This window comes from Pseudorasbora parva, chromosome 17, assembly GCF_024679245.1.
Source record: "Pseudorasbora parva isolate DD20220531a chromosome 17, ASM2467924v1, whole genome shotgun sequence".
Taxonomy (NCBI): Eukaryota; Metazoa; Chordata; class Actinopteri; order Cypriniformes; family Gobionidae; genus Pseudorasbora; species Pseudorasbora parva.
Window position 1 is genome coordinate 29,880,491 of NC_090188.1, and position 22,166 is coordinate 29,902,656.

The 22,166-nt window shown below is 36.0% G+C and overlaps 1 protein-coding gene across 3 annotated transcripts in view; it reads left to right on the top strand.

Annotated features, from left to right (window-relative positions):
• LOC137045021 (collagen alpha-1(XIX) chain) overlaps positions 1-22,166 on the top strand; it is a 305,351-nt gene that overhangs the window by 89,763 nt on the left and 193,422 nt on the right. For all 3 annotated transcript variants that reach the window (XM_067421446.1, XM_067421447.1, XM_067421448.1), the window contains exons 12-14: positions 5,865-5,894; positions 8,965-8,991; positions 9,303-9,356. In XM_067421446.1, coding sequence (XP_067277547.1) covers positions 5,865-5,894; positions 8,965-8,991; positions 9,303-9,356 — 111 coding nt within the window. The remainder of the gene's footprint in view (positions 1-5,864; positions 5,895-8,964; positions 8,992-9,302; positions 9,357-22,166) is intronic.

Genomic DNA, 22,166 nt, shown 5'->3' on the forward strand with positions numbered 1-22,166 from the left:
CAAATATAAAATCAGAAAGATTTATCACATGCACACACCAGTTAAGTTAAGACTACTTTATCTTATTGTATTTGTTATTTCCCCAGTTGTAACCTGGTTTCATTGCTGTGATATCTGAGAGGAATTGGATTTAATAGGACTGCGTAGCTAAATCTAATGTAAAAAAATTATAATAATTGCATCACAATAAGTGTATTGTGATTGTCACTAACATTTTAGTAACAACTGAATTTTATTAGGTTTAGTGACAGCATGTTACAGTGTTTACAATGGTACAATTTCTGGTAAGCTACGCTTTTTTGTTATTTCAATTCAATTCAATTATTGTGATTTGTTTTAATATTGACTCATTTAGATAAATCTTAGGCACAAAGATGTACCTAATCTCAATAAAAAACAACTCACCTAATGCTGTAAACATACAGAGAGCCCTATCAGCTAGCAGTGTTATTTAAGGTTAAAAATAACTCAAATTACATATAATGCGTTTTTTATTATAATAACAATTTTATTTAATGATATAAATAAAAATATTATAAATATGTAATATGGTACACTACACATATAGCAAAACACTCTATAGCTCTTTTTTTGTCTAGCCAACTAATGTGCTATAGCCTATTATGGTCATTAAGGGCTTTCCTGAGGTAAATGTTATGTGACATAATTGTTCTCCAGTTGTTTTATTGACCCCTTTGTTAGATTGATTGGTCGATATTATGAGGAATATACATTTAGGTAAGTTGTAGGCTACTGTTTCTTTCAACATTGTTCATTTGTGTTTATTTTACTATTAGCTAGTAGAGATGATCAGTCCACGTGCAGCTAGGGATCTGTCACGTGACATTTACAAGCGGCATTTATTGTTTGAATTTCGTAATAAAAGTGACAGAATTTTGAGAGCTGAGGTTTTTTTTATATATCATAAGTAACCTGCTCTGTGGGTCTCGGTGTCCTCTTTGCTTCGCGATTTTTCTGTGCGTGACAAAATGTATGTGTGGCATGGGAGCGTGAAAAGTGTCAATTGCGCGTCTCACGGTGAATGCATGAGAGTTGGCAGTTATGGTTACAATATTTTTTGTAATATCTTATTTTTTATTAAGCTGTTCTTGTCTTTAATAAAATCAAAATTAGGCTAATCAAAGGGAAGAGTGCTCTTACGAATCACAACTGCTGATTTTGGCTATTGTAGGCCTAATAGACTCACTGTTTTTGCTGATGCTGAACCGTCTTTAGCATACAATACATTTATTACAAATGTCATTTGTAACAACCAGTAGAGCGTGGCGCTAGAAATGCCAAGGTCATGGGTTCAATTCCCAGGGAAAGCAAGAATTGACAAAAAAATGTGTACCTTAAAATGCAATGTAAGTCGCTTTGGATAAAAGCGTCTGCCCAATTCATAAATGTTAATGTAAGTGTAAATGTAATTTTAAGTTAAACGTGTTTAAACTACACCTGCCCCCGCCCCCGCCCTCCTGTAGATCCGCCTATGCAACACGGAGTTATTACAGTTAATGCCCAGAGCCCCCCCCAGCTAAAACAGCAGCTTTGGGGGCATAAACGTAAAGGGAACGTTGACATAAGGGAACATAAACGTTGCCTCTTAACAGACACAAAATGCAATTAAAATGTCTGTCCAACATGAACAGGGCCCTTACATGACAACGCGATGCGTTTAGCCACTTAGCCATTGTTTAAATTCACCTGTTTTTGGCGGCTAGCAGTTTCTCACGCTGAAGTCCCGTGGGAACGCCGTTTTACCCGGAAAAATAGTCCAGTTGGGAAGAGCATGTGAAGTGTGTATGAAGAGGCTCTGCTCATCGGCTCATCGGTTCTCAGTATTGAACGTGTCCGAGAGAAACGGTTTTCGGTTCTGTCCTGCTGATCCGATGAGGACCTCTGATCATTCAGTTACTCGCGCATGCTCGGTATCAGCTGCTCGTGAGTTCATCAGATCTCTCAGCAAAACACGACTCAGTTCAGTGAACGGTTGGAGTTACAACATATAATTCAAGACATTTGTTTATTTATATTCAAAATATGTATATTTATATTTATATTATTTATATTTATATTATATTCATTCATGGCCGGGCATCACTAAAGTGATGATCTGATCGGGCTCACAAGTGAAGAAGAAATGGTTCACGTTTGTGCCTTTCCGATTGTGAAAATTTGCAGCGAACACTTGACTAACTTACACAGACACAACACAGAGGGCCGGTTGAAGAAAAATACCATTCCGTGGTCGAAGACGGGTTCAACCACTGTGGAGGTAATGTAAACTTGATTTATCCTTCTATTTGGGCACACACGGCTTGAGGAAAGATGTGCAGTAATAAAATAATCATGCTTTACACACGATACTCCTCCCAACTGGACTATTTGCCTTTTTTTTCCAGCTACTGCTGAGTTCTCACGGGACTTCAACGCAAGATACAGCTAGCCGTCTAACACACTGTTTAGATGAATTTAAACATTGTCTAAGTGGCTAAATGCATCTCGTTGTCATGTAAGGGACCTGCTCATGTTGGACAGACATTTTAATTGCATTTTGTGTCCGTTAAGAGGCACAAAGATGCCCTTTATGCTTATGGCCCCAAAGCTGCCGTTTTAGCTGAGGGGGGCTCTGGGCATTAACTGTAATATCTCCGTGTTGCAAGCACCAATCCGGTTCGCTTTTAAAAATAGAGATTTAAAGAGCTTTATGCGTTTTATTTCTGGAAAAATTCCTCATGACGCAAATTGATGAAATTTGCATCATCGGAGGAATTTTTGACCAAAGGCTGAAGACTACAGCCAGCAGAGGGAGCTATTTCCTCATGTTTGATTAGATCGCACTCACAGCTCCGCTCCCAGCTGTAGGCATTCATTACTGAAATATGCTGAGCAATGTAAGTGTTTTAACTTCTCAAATTAATTTCTATTAAGTTAAAGGGGGGGGGGGGGGCACTCAGTTTCAGTCAATCTCATGTCAATCTTGAGTACCTATAGAGTAGTATTGCATCCTTCATATCTCTGAAAAGTCTTTAGTTTTATTATATTTATAAAATAAATATAGGCTATGCCGAGTCTTTCCGGGAAAAAAAACGAGCGCCTGGTGGTGTATCGTGTGGGCGGATCAAAAGAATGACGAATGCGCACAAAGCGGTGACGTCCTCAAGCGTGGAGAAACCCATGGCTATTGATCCAAAATCAGATCCGTAGGCTGAAATAAACTGAACAGGAGAAACAGCAACAGCAGGACGTCCGTCTCTGTGGTATGTACTGTATTTAGTGGCCTGTCAACATTTGTGTGTGTTTACTCGCAGTTTATGAGGACATGATTCGGTTTATGGACTATTGTATGCGACTAAACCTTAGCAGTAGCAAGCAAAACGGTTTTGCACGTCAGACTAGTGTAACGTTATACATAGAACAACAATGGAGTAACCGTTAGCGCATTTGAATGACGAAGCACGCGATCGTGTCGTTTTACTGATGTTTACTCACGCGACGACAGCCAACAGCATAGACATTTGAAGCAGTTTTACTCACCGGCTGCTTCCATCTTTGGTATGATTTGGTGAAGTCCTGTGACAGCAGTGACCGTGGAAATCCACTTTGCGAAGCGACTGAAGCGATGTTGTGAAGCTTCCCGTCATTTCTGCGTTCAAATCGGTTCAAATGCAGCGCTGCCTTCCCGGAATGCTGTGCTGAAGCATTGAAGTCGCTTGATGTCACCCATAGGAATAAAGTGGAACGCGCCATGGACTATAACGACATAAGTGTTCACGGACGACTGGATCTGCAGCTGAGCAAGTGTTTATGGGCGTGCATTTACTCTCTCGCTCTAGTCACGCTCGCGCGCACCCTACCGGGAGAAGAGCCCGTACAGCCCATACAAGGACCTTCCGCTCTATTAACGTCAAGCCGACCCATACTCGAAAAAAACTCTCCGAAACTTGTGAGAAACCGGAAGGAGTATTTTTGACACAGAAATACTCCATCAAACGTCCAACATTAGTTTTTGAAACTTTGTCTATGTTTAGGATGGGAATCCAAGTCTTTAACAGTGTAAAAAGCTCAGTATGCATGAAACAGCATTTCACCCCCCCTTTAAGCTTCCAAAGGCATGAACTGAAAACATGCCAGACTGAACACGCGCTGTGAATGTATGCCGCGAACGTGGTCGCGATTACCTCGGCTCTCATCATGAGAGCTCATTCAGCTCATTTATGACATTAAATGTAATCTGACTCCTGCAGTTAGTGCTGTGAGACTCGCACGACGACTCGATCATTATATTGAACAGACACGGTCAGTATTTATTTCTAGTGTCTTCTCCAACTTTATTTCTACTGTCTTCTGAGGGAATGGCCTCACAGAGCAGCGAAGCATTCTAGGAATTGTAGTCTTTCATCCCCATGAGACAAAAATACATTTTCTGTCTTTTCTCAGTCTAGAAAGCACCAAATTCAAAGATAATTTCACATTTCTACTACATTAATAACCCAGTTTAAATACAGATACATCTTCCCAGCACTGAAGTACCCTTTTAAATGTGCTAGACGGACAGTTGACCATTGCCTCGCGTCTCATGTATTGGAACAGCGTTCTAAAAACGCGCTTCTCAAGTTAAAATATGTTCCGGTCATACAGAACACCTTTTCCTCTTCACTGCACTACTTTTCCTTTGTTTTTCTACTTAAATGTGCTAGGAGGATGTGCTAGCATGTCGTGCATGCAACAACGTTCTAATAACGTGACAGTCACGTTTAAAAGTTTTCAAGGTTTTATTTTGTTGCACTGACCTGTGTCTTGCATTGTCCTGATTCAGTAGATCATTCAGAACAATCAAATGTTACATTTGCGTGCAGTGTGTTAGTTACGCCCCCAAACTTTGAAACAGTATGGCAAAGTTTCATGTTGATTTTAATACTATAAATAGGCCATGCACTTTCTTTATATTCACAACTAAAACACATCAAATGCAAAAGAAAGCCAGTACATGCTCACACTGGGGTGACTGGAATAACCAGACTGTGAAGGTTACACATGTCCTGTAAGTAGGGAGCACTTCATATGAGAGACATGTCTGTTACATCTTATAAAACAACAAAGGGATGTATGATCTTTGTGTGTGTTAGGATACAGTACAACAGCTCTGCCCCTTTATTTAACCTAAACAGTAAACTAACCCCAACGGAACTGTATCAGGGCATAACAGTTATTTACTAATGCTAATTTTACATTTTATGAGGACAAGCAGGAATACCAGGGATGCAAACGTGAATGCCGACAACACACTCGCTGTTTTGCCACTCCCTCTTGTAGTCAAGTTGTAAATCGTGTAGTACAAAAACATTTTAACAAGCTTTTGCGGCTAATGTTATTTATGTATAAACAAATAGCCTATAGCTGGCATTTTTGATTTTATCAATGTTTCAGGTTATTTTATATTCTGTCATGGATCTTGCCAGCATAGACATCTGTCGCTCTTATTTACGGCCTCTAACATCACAGGCCGTCTCTCCCGCGTTACGTTTTGACAGTTTTAGGAGCTTTTAAAGCTCTTGTTCTCCGACTTTCACCAGACAGTACGAGTGAATGGCTATTTTTGCAGCTGTTTCTAAGATGTGTCAGTGTTTTCGAGGATGCCAGCTGAAAGATAACACCACACTCTGTATCTGAAAGGCCGTCTGTATGCGTCTTGTATGCGCCTTGTCTATATGTGAATGGTCATGCGGTTTGTCTTTTTACAGGGTCATGTACTGTAAAGATATCCTGACCTTTGTTTTAACAGCATTAACAGCTGAAGTTAATTGCTGGTGTCTTTGTTTGATGAAAGACATTATAGTTTCCCTTCTGCTTTCTCTTAGATTGAAAAGCAAGCTCAAAAAGGAGATCAGGTAAAAACACATTTCATTTCTGTTCTGAAACTGAATGCCAGCACACAGCAATGCAGATTTGATTGTTTTTATTTTTCATGAGAATTTTATTACAGCGCTTGTAATGCATTTTCCTGGAATTGTTGATGATTCATAGTGAAAGGCTGTTGCCTTTTTTTCGCAGTGTTTTTAATTAAACTCAAGTAGAAATGTTGGCTTCTTCAGATATTTCTGTAGCTTATTCAACTAGAACTGCTTAATGTATTGACTCGATTAAAATATGTCTATTTTTTGTAGATCGTTTCAGCTAGGTTACTTTAATTATAAGAATTTTCAAAAGTGAAAATATAACGAAAAATAAAAATAAAAATAAAACAATCAAAGTTGTGATTGATCGCTTCTGCTTATTTAAATCTATTTTACCATCTAAAAGGCAAAATCATGTTATGTATTTAATGTTCATAAATAAAATAAAATAGATGTGTCCTGAGTGAATGTTTGCAAAACATCTGCAGCATGCCATTTAAAAACAGTTAAAGCCAAATGTACCTAAAATTGTAACAATACTATATTGATGCATTGCAAGCACTGCCATTTATATATTCAATTACACCAAAATACACTAAAAAAATGTATTTTTATTTTTAAGTAGTGAATTAAATAGATCAAAAGTGACATATTTTACAACATTATAAATGTCTTATTATACATGTATTATAAAAGTCTACTGTTTCTGATTGGCAATCTGAGTATTGGGAAGTAATTGTAATCACCTATATGGCCACTAGAGGATGGATACCCGACCTGAGCCCGACGGGTTCCGACGTTACCCGACGGGTCGGGCCGGGTTCGGACAGATATTTAGAAATGACGTTCGGGTCTGGCTCGGTCACGTCAGCGCGATAAGGCATTGAACCTTTTAAATTTAAAACTGCTTATTATGAAATAGACAATGGGCCTGTTTAACTTGATGCATTGGTTTGTTTTTGTGATTAAAGTAAATCTAAAATATTACCCTAACATCCGTCTTCCTGCATGCGGAAATTTGTTTATGTCGCCGTGACGCGCAACACGTGCGTGCATATTGCCCGCCGCATCCTTGTCATTCCAGTGAGCGCAACTTCAGCGCTGCTGGCAGCAGGACAGCCTTGAAGCCATCTACAGTTGATGCAATCCTTTTTCTGCGTAAAACCTCGATTAGCCTAAACTTTGATGGATAGATTATGTAAATAGATCCCATGTTAGAGTTTAGGAACCATACAGTTTGAGAAAATTGGTAAGATGACTTTCATTTCAATAAGCATTTCAATTGTGTTACGTTAATGTTTTGTTCTGTTAGCTTGGGCCATTTTTAGCAGACCTTTGTTCATCTAATTTCAGTTGGCTATTTGATTGGGCTCTGTGTAACGTTTGATGCCCCATGGGCGTGCTGATGCGCTCGTCTGTAAACATTTCAGAATGCCTTCCTACAGTTGCTTAATAAAAGCGGGCTTTCCACACAAACAAACGTACGTGTCGTTAGTATATGAGGAAAAAAAAATAGATTTTAACTGTCGGGCTCGGGTCGGGCTCGGACATAAATATTTTAATGCCTGTCGGGCTCAGGTCGGGTTCGGTTACTGCTCTGTCGGACGCGGGCCGGGCTCGGACAGAAAAATGCGACCCGATCCGCACTCTAATGGCCACGTGTATAAAATCAAGCACCAAGCATGCAGACTGCTTCTACAAACATTTGTGTAAGAATGCTTGCTTTCAGGAGCTCAGTGAATTCAAGTATAGTACTGTGATAGGTTAGCACCTGTGCAATAAATCCATTTGTGAAATTTTCTCACTACTAAATATCCCAAGGTCAACTGTTAGTGGTATTATTACAAAGTGGAAGCAGTTGGGAACAAGAGTGGGGTCAGTACATGCTGAGGCGCACAGTGTGCAGAAGTCACCAACTTTGAGTCAATAGATACCAATCTCAGAACTTTGTGTGGCCTTCAGATTAGTTCAAGAACAGTGCGTAGAGAGCTTCATGAAATAGGTTTCCATGGCTGAACAGCTGTATCCAAGCCTTACATCACCAAGTGCAATGCAAAGCGTCAGATGCAGTGGTGTAAAGCACGCTGCCACTGGATTCTAGAGCAGTGGAGCTGTGTACTTCGGAGTGACAAAACACGTTTCTTTTTCTGGCAAAACTGCATTGTGCCCAGTGTAAAGTTTGGTGGAGGGGGATTATGGTGTGGGTTTGTTTTTCAGGTGTTGAGGTTGGCCCCTTAGTTTCAGTGAAAGGAACTCTTAATGCTTTAGCATACCAAGACATTTTGGACAATTTCAAGCTCCCAACTTTGCGAGAACAGTTTGGGGATGGTCCCTTACTGTTCCAACATGAATGCGCACCGGTGCACAAAGCAAGTTCCATAAAGACATGGATGAGCGAGTTTGGTTTGAAGAAACTTGACTGGCCTGCATCTCAACCTGATAGAACACATTTGGAATAAATTCATGCAGTGACTGCGAGCCAGGCCTTCTTGTCCAACATCAGTACCTGACTTCACAAATGCACTATTAGAAAAATGGTGAAACATTCTCATAAACACACTCCTAAACCTTATGGAAAGACTTCCCAGGAGAGTTGAAGCAGTTATAGCTGTAAAGGCAGGTGTCCCAAACCTTTGGCAATATAGTGTATTTGTTTTTTGTTTTAACTCCCTATTCTTCAAAGAAATTTTAAAATGATCACAATATCTAATATATTGCTCAGCAGTAATGTTTTTTAAACTTTGTTAGTAATAAAAATATGTTTCTTAAACAGGAAATCAAATATATTTAGAATAATTTCTGATGGCTCATGTGACACTAATGCGGAAAATGTAGCTTTTTCACAGCACAAAATTATATTTTAAATATATTAGAATAAAATGTTTTTAATTGTAATAATATTTCACAGTATTACTGCTTTTACTGTATTTTATCAAGCTTTTTGTAGCTTGTCAATTTTTTGTCTTATACAAATTGCATTAAATACTTCTTTTAAAAACATCAATCTTTCACCAAATGTCTAGTTTGGATATTAAAAATAAGCCAAATTTGTCTTTTTTTTCAGGGTCCCCCAGGAGCTCCTGGAGAAAAGGTATGCGCTTCAACAGCATTTTCATAAATTTAATGATAACATTTTTTTGCCTTTCCTAACGAAGTTCACCCATGAGTTGTGAACATGCCGTTTAAACATCTGTCTCTCAGCACTTTAATAAGCGCCGACATGTAAACCCATCCAGGCAGAGCCAGCTGCTATGTGCTCGTGTTCACATCAATGTTGCTTCTGGGTCTAAGTTATGTTTTTGAGGGCAGTCATGACCACAAACAGGTGGAAGCCTAGATCCAGACTAGCTTGCGATGTTTTCTGAGAACTAAAACCCTGATACTTTACCCATCTTCCCCCAGGGAGATGCTGGCCTGCCCGGTCAACCAGGAACACCAGGGATAGAGGGCAAAAGGGTGAGTAAAGCCAAGCAGGTCGCTGCCTGTGTGGGCTGGATCCATGTTGCATATGTGTTTGTGTGACCGACCCTTCAGCGAGACGAGCCTTCGGGAGTCGCCCGGCAGCTGCTGGAACGAGAAAAAGATCGCAGAGCTCTGTGTGGGCCTGGTCTCATGGGTCTCGACTCTGCATATGTAACCGTAAGGTCAATTGTAGACTGACTGCACGTATGGCCAATCCCAGCAGGAAGCAATCTCAAGAGTGATTTATGGTTCAATCGCGTTATGCTCGAACATATTGAGAAAACGATAATGTTTCATTATTGATTTTATCCTTTGTTTCACAATGCCACCGGTCAAAGGTTAAATTGTTGCCTTGCTCATGGCCCAAAAAGCTTTATGTGGAATTTGACTGCCTGAAGCAAATTGCAGTTGCGTGTTCTGCTTATTTGAATTACCTAAGCCATTGAGCCATTTCACTAGAGGCGCGCTAACACCTGTTAACGCAAATGTTATCTCGGCTCCTCGAGTGGTTAATGGTCCTGAATGCCGTACAGTTGTTTCTCGACTCCCTTGAATGTGATAAAAAGTATTAAAAATGCATGCCACTTAGATGGAGGAGAATACTTGGGGTCCGCCGCAGGGACTGTAAGCGCAGCATTAAGCCCATTCAACAGAATGAATGAATATTTATGTGCAATGGTGTTCACTGGAGTGTTATCATGACACTGTTGGGTATATTCAGTTCAGTGATGGATTGAGTGATGCACCGTGCCATAGACATCTGGATTTTGTCCACACTGGTTGTGAATGTTTCCACACGGAATAATCCCCCATAATTAGTTTCCGTGTTCAGGGCAAAACAATAAGGATTATTAAGAAATTATATATTAAAATTAAAATATATATATTTAAATGTGTGTTATTTGTTAAATGATTCATTTATGTATTTTTTTTTATTATAAAATGAAAATTTGCTAGAAATTAGAAAGCTAGGAATTATACAGCTATTTAAAGGGATAGTTCACCCTGAAATGAAAATAAAGCCATCTTTTACTCACCCTGCTGTTGTTTTAATGCCCTATGACCTATCCTTTTCGGACCACAAAAGCAGAAATAAAAAAAAAAAAATAGTCCTGCATGTGCTTCTTCATATTTTTACCAAATTATACAAAATAATAATAATAAACTGGGGGGGGGGGCTACAAAAAAAATATTTTTTGTTATATCAGGCCACATCCAGACTAGGGGAGTCTGGTTTGGAGGTGCCTGTCATAGTGCCTCAGTGTATTTTATGAAGAAGGACTCAATGGAGCAAAGAGGTTCATTTGAGTTGTGTGTCGCTGGCAGCGGGGAGGGTCCCAGGTGGATCAGATGGAAGTGACTGTGTCCAGGGGGGTCTGTTGGTGGTGCTCACTGGCAGCACTAGAGCGGCTCCCAGACCTAGACCATAGTGTTCCCTCCACAATAACTGGATTGCCTGGTCTAATCGGTTCATCACTATCATGATTTATATTACTTTTAATTATTAATTATTATTAATTATTAATGCTAACATTACATCTATTATTATTATTACTGTTATTATTGTCGTGTGCATCAAAGCTAATGCTATCACTACTAGCTATCACTACTACTATTACAATTAGCTACTATCACTACTACTATTACCATCACTATCACTACTACTGCTATTACAATTATTACTGCCACTACTACTGATACTATTAGCTATCACTAATACCACCATTACTGTTACTACAGTTATTATTTGTTATTATTTTTTGGTATGAATACTACCTCAAGTATAAATGTATTACTATTACTATGAGCATCTCAAATTACCCTTGTAAACATCGATATCACTAAAATATTCCATTGCTTAAACTTACCAAATGTACCTGCATCTGAACTCACTTGTTCAGACTTACACACCCTCCAGAAGCTTGCGTTCTGCGAGTGAGCGGCGCCTCGTGGTTCCATCCCAAAGAGGCATGAAATCGCTCTCACGGACATTTTCCTGGACCGTTCCCACCTGGTGGAATGACCTGCCGATCTTAATTCGTGCTGCCGAGTCTGTAGCCATTTTTAAAAAACATCTTAAGACACATCTTTTCCAATTGCACTTGACCAATACAGAATAGCACTTACTGATCACCACAGCAATGACCAAAAAGCACACACTCCTGGATCATATCTACGTCTCTCATCTGGATTTGTGCCTTACGGCGGGTATGTTACATAGTTATCATAAGTATCAGAATCCAGTGTTCTGTATTTTGCGTACGTGAGTTTTTGTTGTAGATGGCTATTGCTGCGCGTTTAGCTAGAATACAAAACCAACCCATTGGGCCACTGAATCTGCATTAACGACAACAGTTGGGGCAACAGCCTTAGTCCTAATGGGTTGTTATCATAGCTATCAAAATCCAGTGTTCGGCATTTTGCGTACGTGAGTTTTTGTTGTAGATGTCTTAAAAAAATAATAATAATAAATACAAAAAATTGTGTACTGTGCTAATTAATTGAGATTTCTTACAGCTCTAAAGGGTTTGGCCTTGTCTGTTTCGTTGCTTCTATTACTCTCCCCTTTTTAGTAAGTCGCTTTGGATAAAAGCGTCTGCTAAATGATTAAATGTAAAATGTAAATGTACATCACTATATTTATATTCAGTTGTTTTGTTTTGTTTCTGTTTTTTTTCTTCCTTTTTTTCTTTCTTTATTTGTTATTGTTTTGTTTTTCTATCCACTATACGTGTATGTATGTCTATGATCACTTGCATTGTATAAGCTACTATAATTTGTTAATTTGCTATTTTTTTTCTAATAAAATAAAAAAAGAAATTATATATATATATATATATATATATATATATATATATATATATATATATACACACACATATATATATATTTATATACACATATATATATTTATATACACAAAAGTGTCACACAGTAAAAAAAAAAAACATCACAACCACGTGATTGTGTCGTATTCTGATTCAAATAACGCAAACCTCTTGCGCCGTTTCAAGTGTCATTCATTTATTTGATAAGAATAAATCATAATATGAAATTACGAATACATATTTAAGTGTAGTTTTGAGCATGTTCATTTTGTATTAATTCCCGTTTTACAGGCACTTCATTCTATAATGATCTTCTTTTATTTTGCTCATATATGCCTACATGAGCCTTGCCCATTTTTTTAAATGTATTCGTACCTTGTGTAAGTACAATGATACATTCTCACCACCACTAACAAAGAGCTCCACTGGTGGCAAGTTTGCTGAACCCAAATGCAGTTTATTTACAGTGTGAACAGATATCAAACAAACATGACCTTGACTTGACTTGAAACAGACACTCACCAATTGTGGGTTACATCAATCGACAATACTCGACAAGGACCATGGCAAACATGAGGGCTTAAATACACAAAGACTAATGACTATACAAGACACTGCTGTGACCAATGTTTAAACAATGAACCAATGACTGAACAGAACTGAGAACTTGCATTACTAAATGAACCAATGACAACATGACACACGAGACTAGGGAATAGAGGGAATGCACGCGACGTCACCGTCAGCTGGAGCGACTGTGATTACGCCATACTGAGTGGCAGAAAGACTGAGAGGCAGCATTGGTTTACAGCGTGGATGCAGTGAAAACACACAAAACCAGGCCCGGCGCCAGAGAGGGGTTGGGGGAGGCTTGTTCACGGACCCCATGGACATCACTGTTCCGAGCTTGAGACCGACTTGATAATAGCGTGTAATTTAAATCACTGCCACCTGCTGCTGCTTCTGCTTTTAGAGGGAAAAGCTCCCCATAACTGCTTGTCTAGGATATGTAATCCTCTGTAAGAATTCGTAAAAATAATAGCATATTATTAGCGAAAAGGAGCTAGCAAAAGATCCAGTGTGTATCTGTGTTTGCACTCGTCAAATGATTACATTTCCAAAGTGTTTTCGCTTCGGTGAGTAATGTAGCCAATCATAGACATGTTTGTGGATATCTACAACACAGTTGGCCAATCACAGGTGTTGAATTTGGAATCCACTCACCACTCGAGTGTTTATCCAGGTTCTGAGTTCAGTTAACACATGCGTCAATCCTCTGTAATGCTGCTTTCCAGGCAACCCGTAACCCGTGTTTTTTCTAACTTTCTACCCGTGAAAGTGCACTGGAACGGCTGTCAAACCCGTGACTTCCCACCTGTGAACTTATACGAGGTATGACGTAACATAGCCCACGAAACAACAATGGCAGCCCTTACGAATATACAAATAATGTAAAATAAAAGATATAACAGCTGCTCTTGCCTTTTGTGCCATTTTTTCTCCTCAGTTTCCCCTCAAATAAGCAAGGAGTAAGCACCTTTGGTGATATAAATTATTGTAAATTGCCATAAGCCCCGTACGGTCCGCCATGCTTTGTTTACATCTAGCTGCCAGAATTCCTTGCGCTCAGGCAGTTTGGTGTGACTTTGCCTGGAACGCTACAAAGTCATGAGTCATGGTTTGAAGTCGTAACTTACCTTAACAAAAAACGTAACAAAAACCTGCCTGGTTTTTTTGGAATGCAGCATAAGAACGTGAAACATGAACAAAAAACCCAAACATGTAAATCAAAAACAGTTTACTTTGTTTTTATGTTGTTTAATGGAAATGGATTATACTACAAATGAAAATGTGTAGACTTTTTTTTTCAAATCAGAATTCCTGCCTGTCTAAAGTTCAATTATAATATTTCACAGATACACTGTAGCTTTACGGCAAAGTTCACTCACAATTTTTTGTATTCTGACAATATCACATTCACTTTTGTCAAATATCTATTGTGTTCTGAAAAGTCATTCAAGTTTGGAATGACATGAATATGGAAGCTTGTTTTAGCCACGGAATAAAACAGTTAACAAATAAAATAATAATTGTGACTTTTTATCTCACAATTGATTTTTTTTTCTTAGAATTGTGAGCGATATAGGGCCTATCTTGCACCCAGCACAATTGACTTTGTACACCTACGCATTTGTCATTCCTATTTTGCACCCGCGCAAAGCGTGCTTTTCCCTCCACAGAAGCACGTCGCTTAACTAGTGAATGAACTTGCGCTCCCTGGGCGGTTCAGCGCAAAAAAGGAGGCGTGTTCCGGCGCAAACAATCCCTGGTGCTATTTTGCTGTTCCATTAAACAATTGCGCCACTGATCAGAAAAAACCTAGTCTAAAGTCAGTGGCACGTTGTTCATTATGTTATTTTAAGGGCGCATGCTTGACCATAATGTATAGCGTGCACAACGCTCATACACTTTGCTCATGTAATCTACACAGATGCAACTGTTATTTTTGCAAAGCATAAATTGTTACACTAAAAAAAAAAATTAACACATGAGATGACGGAAATCATTGTGGTGTGCGACGAAGATGTGAAAAAATAAGGCATAAATCGAGCTTAAAAATTATTCAGGTTTATTGTAGTAATTAAGGATCAGACCGGTTTGCCCAATAGTGGCAAGACATATATATATATATAAGGACATCTGACAAATTGGTTTGTCCGTCAAGAACCAGGAAAAAAAAATCGACTGAAAAACTGTTTAACTGACGCCTGTTTAACCGATGCTATTTTGGGTGGGTTTCTCCCATCACCATACAACACAACTTCTCTGTCTTTCACTGCTCTTACAAGAACATCAGTCTCCTCGGCTGTGAACCGCTCCTGGCGTGCGCCTGGTAAATACGCCATAATAATAGCAATCCATAATGGAACTTGCGCACCTGTTTTTAAAGGGAATGTTGGATGCCGCTCTGATTGGTTTATTCACGTTACGCCCAAACCACACCTATGAATAATGAAGCTACTTCAGACCAACACATTTTAGATTTGCGCCGGGCGCAAGAGCCATTTATCCCGCCGGGAAAATAGCAACAGCGCCGAGACCCGCCCACAAAGTTACTTGCGCTTCGCGCTTTGACACTTGCGTTTAAGATCGTTAAAATAGAGCCCTATATCTCACAATTCATACTTTATATCTCACAGTTCTGACTTCATATCTCACACATCTGACTTTATAACTCACAATTCTGACTTTATAACTCACAATTCTGACTTTATAACTCACAATTCTGACTTTATATCTCACAATTCTGACTTTATATCACTCAATTCTGACTTTATAACTCAAAATTCTGACTTTATATCTCACAATTCTGACTTTATAACTCACAATTCTGACTTTATAACTCACAATTTTGACTTTATATCTCACAATTCTGACTTTATAACTCACAATTCTGACTTTATAACTCACAATTTTGACTTTATATCTCACAATTCTGACTTTATAACTCACAATTCTGACTTTATAACTCACAATTCTGACTTTATATCACTCAATTCTGACTTTATAACTCACAATTCTGACTTTATAACTCACAATTCTGACTTTATATCTCACAATTCTGACTTTATAACTCACAATTCTGACTTTATATCTCACAATTCTGACTTTATATCTCATAATTCTGACTTTATATCTCACAAGTCTGACTTTATATCTCACAATTCTGACTTTATAACTCACAATTCTGACTTTATATCTCATAATTCTGACTTTATATCTCACAATTCTGACTTTATATCTCACAATTCTGACTTTATATCTCACAATTCTGACTTTATAACCCACAATTCTGACTTTATATCTCACAATTCTGACTATATCTTTATAACTCACAATTCTGACTTTATATCTCACAATTCTGACTATATCTTTATATCTCACAATTCTGACTTTATATCTCACAATTCTGACTTTATATCTCACAATTCTGACTTTAGATCTCACAATTCTGACTTTATATCACACAATTCTGACTATATCTTTATAACTCACAATTCTGACTTTAGATCTCACAATTCTGACTTTATATCTCACAATTCTGACTTTATATCTCACAATTCTGACTTTATAACTCACAATTCTGACTTTATATCTCACAATTCTGACTTTATATCTCACAATTCTGACTATATCTTTATAACTCACAATTCTGACTTTATAGCTCACAATTCTGACTTTATATCTCACAATTCTGACTTTATATCTCACAATTCTGACTATATCTTTATAACTCACAATTCTGACTTTATAACTCAAAATTCTGACTTTATATCTCACAATTCTGACTTTATAGCTCACAATTCTGACTTTATAGCTCACAATTCTGACTTTATTACTCACAATTCTGACTTTATATCTCACAATTCTGACTTTATATCTCACAATTCTGAATTTATAACTCACAATTCTGACTTTATATCTCACAATTCTGACTTTATATCACTCAATTCTGACTTTATAACACAATTCTGGCTTTATATCTCTCAATTCTGACTTTATAACTCACAATTCTGACTTTATATCACAATTCTGACTTTATATCACAATTCTGACTTTATAACTCACAATTCTGACTTTATATCACACAATTCTGACTTTATATCACAATTCTGACTTTATAACTCACATTTCTGACTTTATATCTCACAATTCTGACTTTAGATCTCACAATTCTGACTTTATATCACACAATTCTCACTTAATATCTCACAATTCTGACTTTATATCACACAATTCTCACTTAATATCTCACAATTCTCACTTTATATCACACAATTCTGACTTTATATCTCACAATTCTGACTTTATATCACTCAATTCTTACTTTATAACACAATTCTGGCTTTATATCTCTCAATTCTGACTTTATATCACAATTCTGACTTTATATCACAATTCTGACTTTATATCACAATTCTGACTTTATATCACTCAATTCTGACTTTATATCTCACAATTCTGACTTTATATCTCACAATTCTGACTTTAGATCTCACAATTCTGACTTTATAACTCACAATTCTGACTGTATAACTCACAATTCTGACTTAATATCTCACAATTCTGACTTTATAACTCACAATTCTGACTGTATAACTCACAATTCTGACTTCATATCACACAATTCTGACTTTATATCTCACAATTCTGACTGTATAACTCACAATTCTGACTTCATATCACACAATTCTGACTTTATATCACACAATTCTGACTTTATATCTCACAATTCTGACTTTAGATCTCACAATTCTGACTTTATAACTCATAATTCTGACTGTATAACTCACAATTCTGACTTCATATCACACAATTCTGACTTTAGATCTCACAATTCTGACTTTATAACTCATAATTCTGACTGTATAACTCACAATTCTGACTTCATATCACACAATTCTGACTTTATAACTCACAATTCTGACTTTATTTCTCACAATTCTGACTTTATATCACTCAATTCTGACTTTATAACACAATTCTGACTTTATAACTCACAATCCTGACTTTATATCACACAATTCTGACTTTATATCCCAATTCTGACTTTATATCTCACAATTCTGACTTTATATCACTCAATTCTGACTTTATATCACAATTCTGACTTTATATCACAATTCTGACTTTATAACACAATTCTGACTTTATATCTCATAATTCTGACTTTATATCTCACAATTCTGACTTTATAACACAATTCTGACTTTATAACTCACAATTCTGACTTTATATCTCACAATTCTGACTTTATAACTCACAATTCTGACTTTATATCTCACAATTCTGACTTTAGATCTCACAATTCTGACTTAATAACTCACAATTCTGACTATAACTCACAATTCTGACTTTATAACTCACAATTCTGACTGTATAACTCACAATTCTGACTTTATAACTCACAATTCTGACTGTATAACTCACAATTCTGACTTTATAACTCACAATTCTGACTGTATAACTCACAATTCTGACTTTAGATCTCACAATTCTGACTTTAGATCTCACAATTCTGACTATATCTTTATAACTCACAATTCTGACTTTAGATCTCACAATTCTGACTTTAGATCTCACAATTCTGACTTTATAACTCACAATTCTGACTGTATAACTCACAATTCTGACTTCATATCACACAATTCTGACTTTATAACTCACAATTCTGACTTTATTTCTCACAATTCTGACTTTATAACACAATTCTGACTTTATATCACAATTCTGACTTTATATCACACAATTCTGACTTTATATCACAATTCTGACTTTATATCACAATTCTGACTTTATATCACACAATTCTGACTTTATATCTCACAATTCTGACTTTATATCACAATTCTGACTTTATATCACAATTCTGACTTTATAACACAATTCTGACATTTTATATCTCATAATTCTGACTTTATATCTCACAATTCTGACTTTATAACTCACAATTCTGACTTTATATCTCACAATTCTGACTTTATATCTCACAATTCTGACTTTAGATCTCACAATTCTGAGTTAATAACTCACAATTCTGACTATAACTCACAATTCTGACTTTATAACTCACAATTCTGACTGTATAACTCACAATTCTGACTTTATAACTCACAATTCTGACTGTATAACTCACAATTCTGACTTTATAACTCACAATTCTAACTGTATAACTCACAATTCTGACTTTATATCTCACAATTCTGACTTTAGATCTCACAATTCTGACTATATCTTTATAACTCACAATTCTGACTTTAGATCTCACAATTCTGACTTTAGATCTCACAATTCTGACTTTATAACTCATAGTTCTGACTGTATAACTCACAATTCTGACTTCATATCACACAATTCTGACTTTATAACTCACAATTCTGACTTTATTTCTCACAATTCTGACTTTATAACACAATTCTGACTTTATATCACAATTCTGACTTTATATCACACAATTCTGACTTTATATCACAATTCTGACTTTATATCACTCAATTCTGACTTTATAACACAATTCTGACTTTATATCACACAATTCTGACTTTATATCTCACAATTCTGACTTTATATCACAATTCTGACTTTATAACTCACAATTCTGACTTTATATCACAATTCTGACTTTATAACACAATTCTGACTTTATATCACAATTCTGACTTTATATATCACAATTCTGACTTTATAACTCACAATTCTGACTTTATATCTCACAATTCTGACTTTATAACTCACAATTCTGACTTTATATCTCACAATTCTGACTTTATAACTCACAATTCTGACTTTATATCTCACAATTCTGACTTTAGATCTCACAATTCTGACTTAATAACTCACAATTCTGACTGTATAACTCACAATTCTGACTTTATAACTCACAATTCTGACTGTATAACTCACAATTCTGACTTTATAACTCACAATTCTGACTTTATATCTCACAATTCTGACTTTATAACTCACAATTCTGACTTTATATCTCACAATTCTGACTTTAGATCTCACAATTCTGACTTAATAACTCACAATTCTGACTATAACTCACAATTCTGACTTTATAACTCACAATTCTGACTGTATAACTCACAATTCTGACTTTATAACTCACAATTCTGACTGTATAACTCACAATTCTGACTTTATAACTCACAATTCTGACTGTATAACTCACAATTCTGACTTTATATCTCACAATTCTGACTTTAGATCTCACAATTCTGACTATATCTTTATAACTCACAATTCTGACTTTAGATCTCACAATTCTGACTTTAGATCTCACAATTCTGACTTTATAACTCATAATTCTGACTGTATAACTCACAATTCTGACTTCATATCACACAATTCTGACTTTATAACTCACAATTCTGACTTTATTTCTCACAATTCTGACTTTATAACACAATTCTGACTTTATATCACAATTCTGACTTTATATCACACAATTCTGACTTTATATCACAATTCTGACTTTATATCACAATTCTGACTTTATATCACTCAATTCTGACTTTATAACACAATTCTGACTTTATATCACAATTCTGACTTTATATCACACAATTCTGACTTTATATCTCACAATTCTGACTTTATATCACAATTCTGACTTTATAACTCACAATTCTGACTTTATATCACACAATTCTGACTTTATATCTCACAATTCTGACTTTATATCACAATTCTGACTTTATAACACAATTCTGACTTTATATCACAATTCTGACTTTATATCTCACAATTCTGACTTTATAACTCACAATTCTGACTTTATATCTCACAATTCTGACTTTAGATCTCACAATTCTGACTTAATAACTCACAATTTTGACTGTATAACTCACAATTCTGACTTTATAACTCACAATTCTGACTGTATAACTCACAATTCTGACTTTATAACTCACAATTCTGACTTCATATCACAATTCTGACTTTAGATCACACAATTCTGACTTTATATCACACAATTCTCACTTAATATCTCACAATTCTGACTTTAGATCACACAATTCTGACTTTATATCACACAATTCTCACTTAATATCTCACAATTCTGACTTTATATCACACAATTCTCACTTAAAATCTCACAATTCTGACTTTATATCACACAATTCTGACTTTTTATCTCACAATTCTGACTTTATATCACACAATTCTCACTTAATATCTCACAATTCTGACTTTATATCTCACAATTCTGACTTTATATCACACAATTCTGACTTTATATCTCACAATTCTGACTTTATAACTCACAATTCTGACTTTATATCTCACAATTCTGACTTTAGATCTCACAATTCTGACTTTATATCACACAATTCTGACTTTATATCTCACAATTCTGACTTTATAACTCACAATTCTGACTTTATATCTCACAATTCTGACTTTAGATCTCACAATTCTCACTTAATATCTCACAATTCTGACTTTATATTACACAATTCTCACTTAATATCTCACAATTCTCACTTTATATCACACAATTCTGACTTTATATCTCACAATTCATACTTTATATCTCACAATTCTGACTTAATATCTCACAATTCTGACTTTATATCTCACAATTCTGACTTTATATCACACAATTCTGACTTTATATTTCACAATTCTGACTTTATAACTCACAATTCTGACTTTATATCTCACAATTCTGACTTTATAACTCACAATTCTGACTTTATATCTCACAATTCTGACTTTAGATCTCACAATTCTGACTTTATATCACACAATTCTGACTTTATATCTCACAATTCTGACTTTATAACTCACAATTCTGACTTTATATCTCACAATTCTGACTTTAGATCTCACAATTCTCACTTAATATCTCACAATTCTGACTTTATATCACACAATTCTCACTTAATATCTCACAATTCTCACTTTATATCACACAATTCTGACTTTATATCTCACAATTCTGCTTTTATATCTCACAGTTCTGACTTTATATCTCACAATTCTGCTTTTATATCTCACACATCTGACAGTATAACTCACAATTCTGACTTTATGTCTCACAATTCTGACTATATCTTTATAACTCACAAGTCTGACTTTATATCACACAATTCTCACTTAATATCTCACAATTCTGACTATATCTTTATAACTCACAAGTCTGACTTTATATCTCCCAATTCTGACTTTATATCACACAATTCTGACTATGTCTCACAATTCTGACTATATCTCACAATTGTGACTTTATACAGTGGGGCAAAAAAGTATTTAGTCAGCCACCAATTGTGTACACTTCACAAAAGACAGACAGAATGAGAAAATAAATCCAGAAAATCACATTGTTTGATTTTTAAAGTTTTTTTTTTTTTTTTTGGAAATTATGGTGGAAAATAAGTATTTGGTCACTTACAGAAAAAAGAAGATT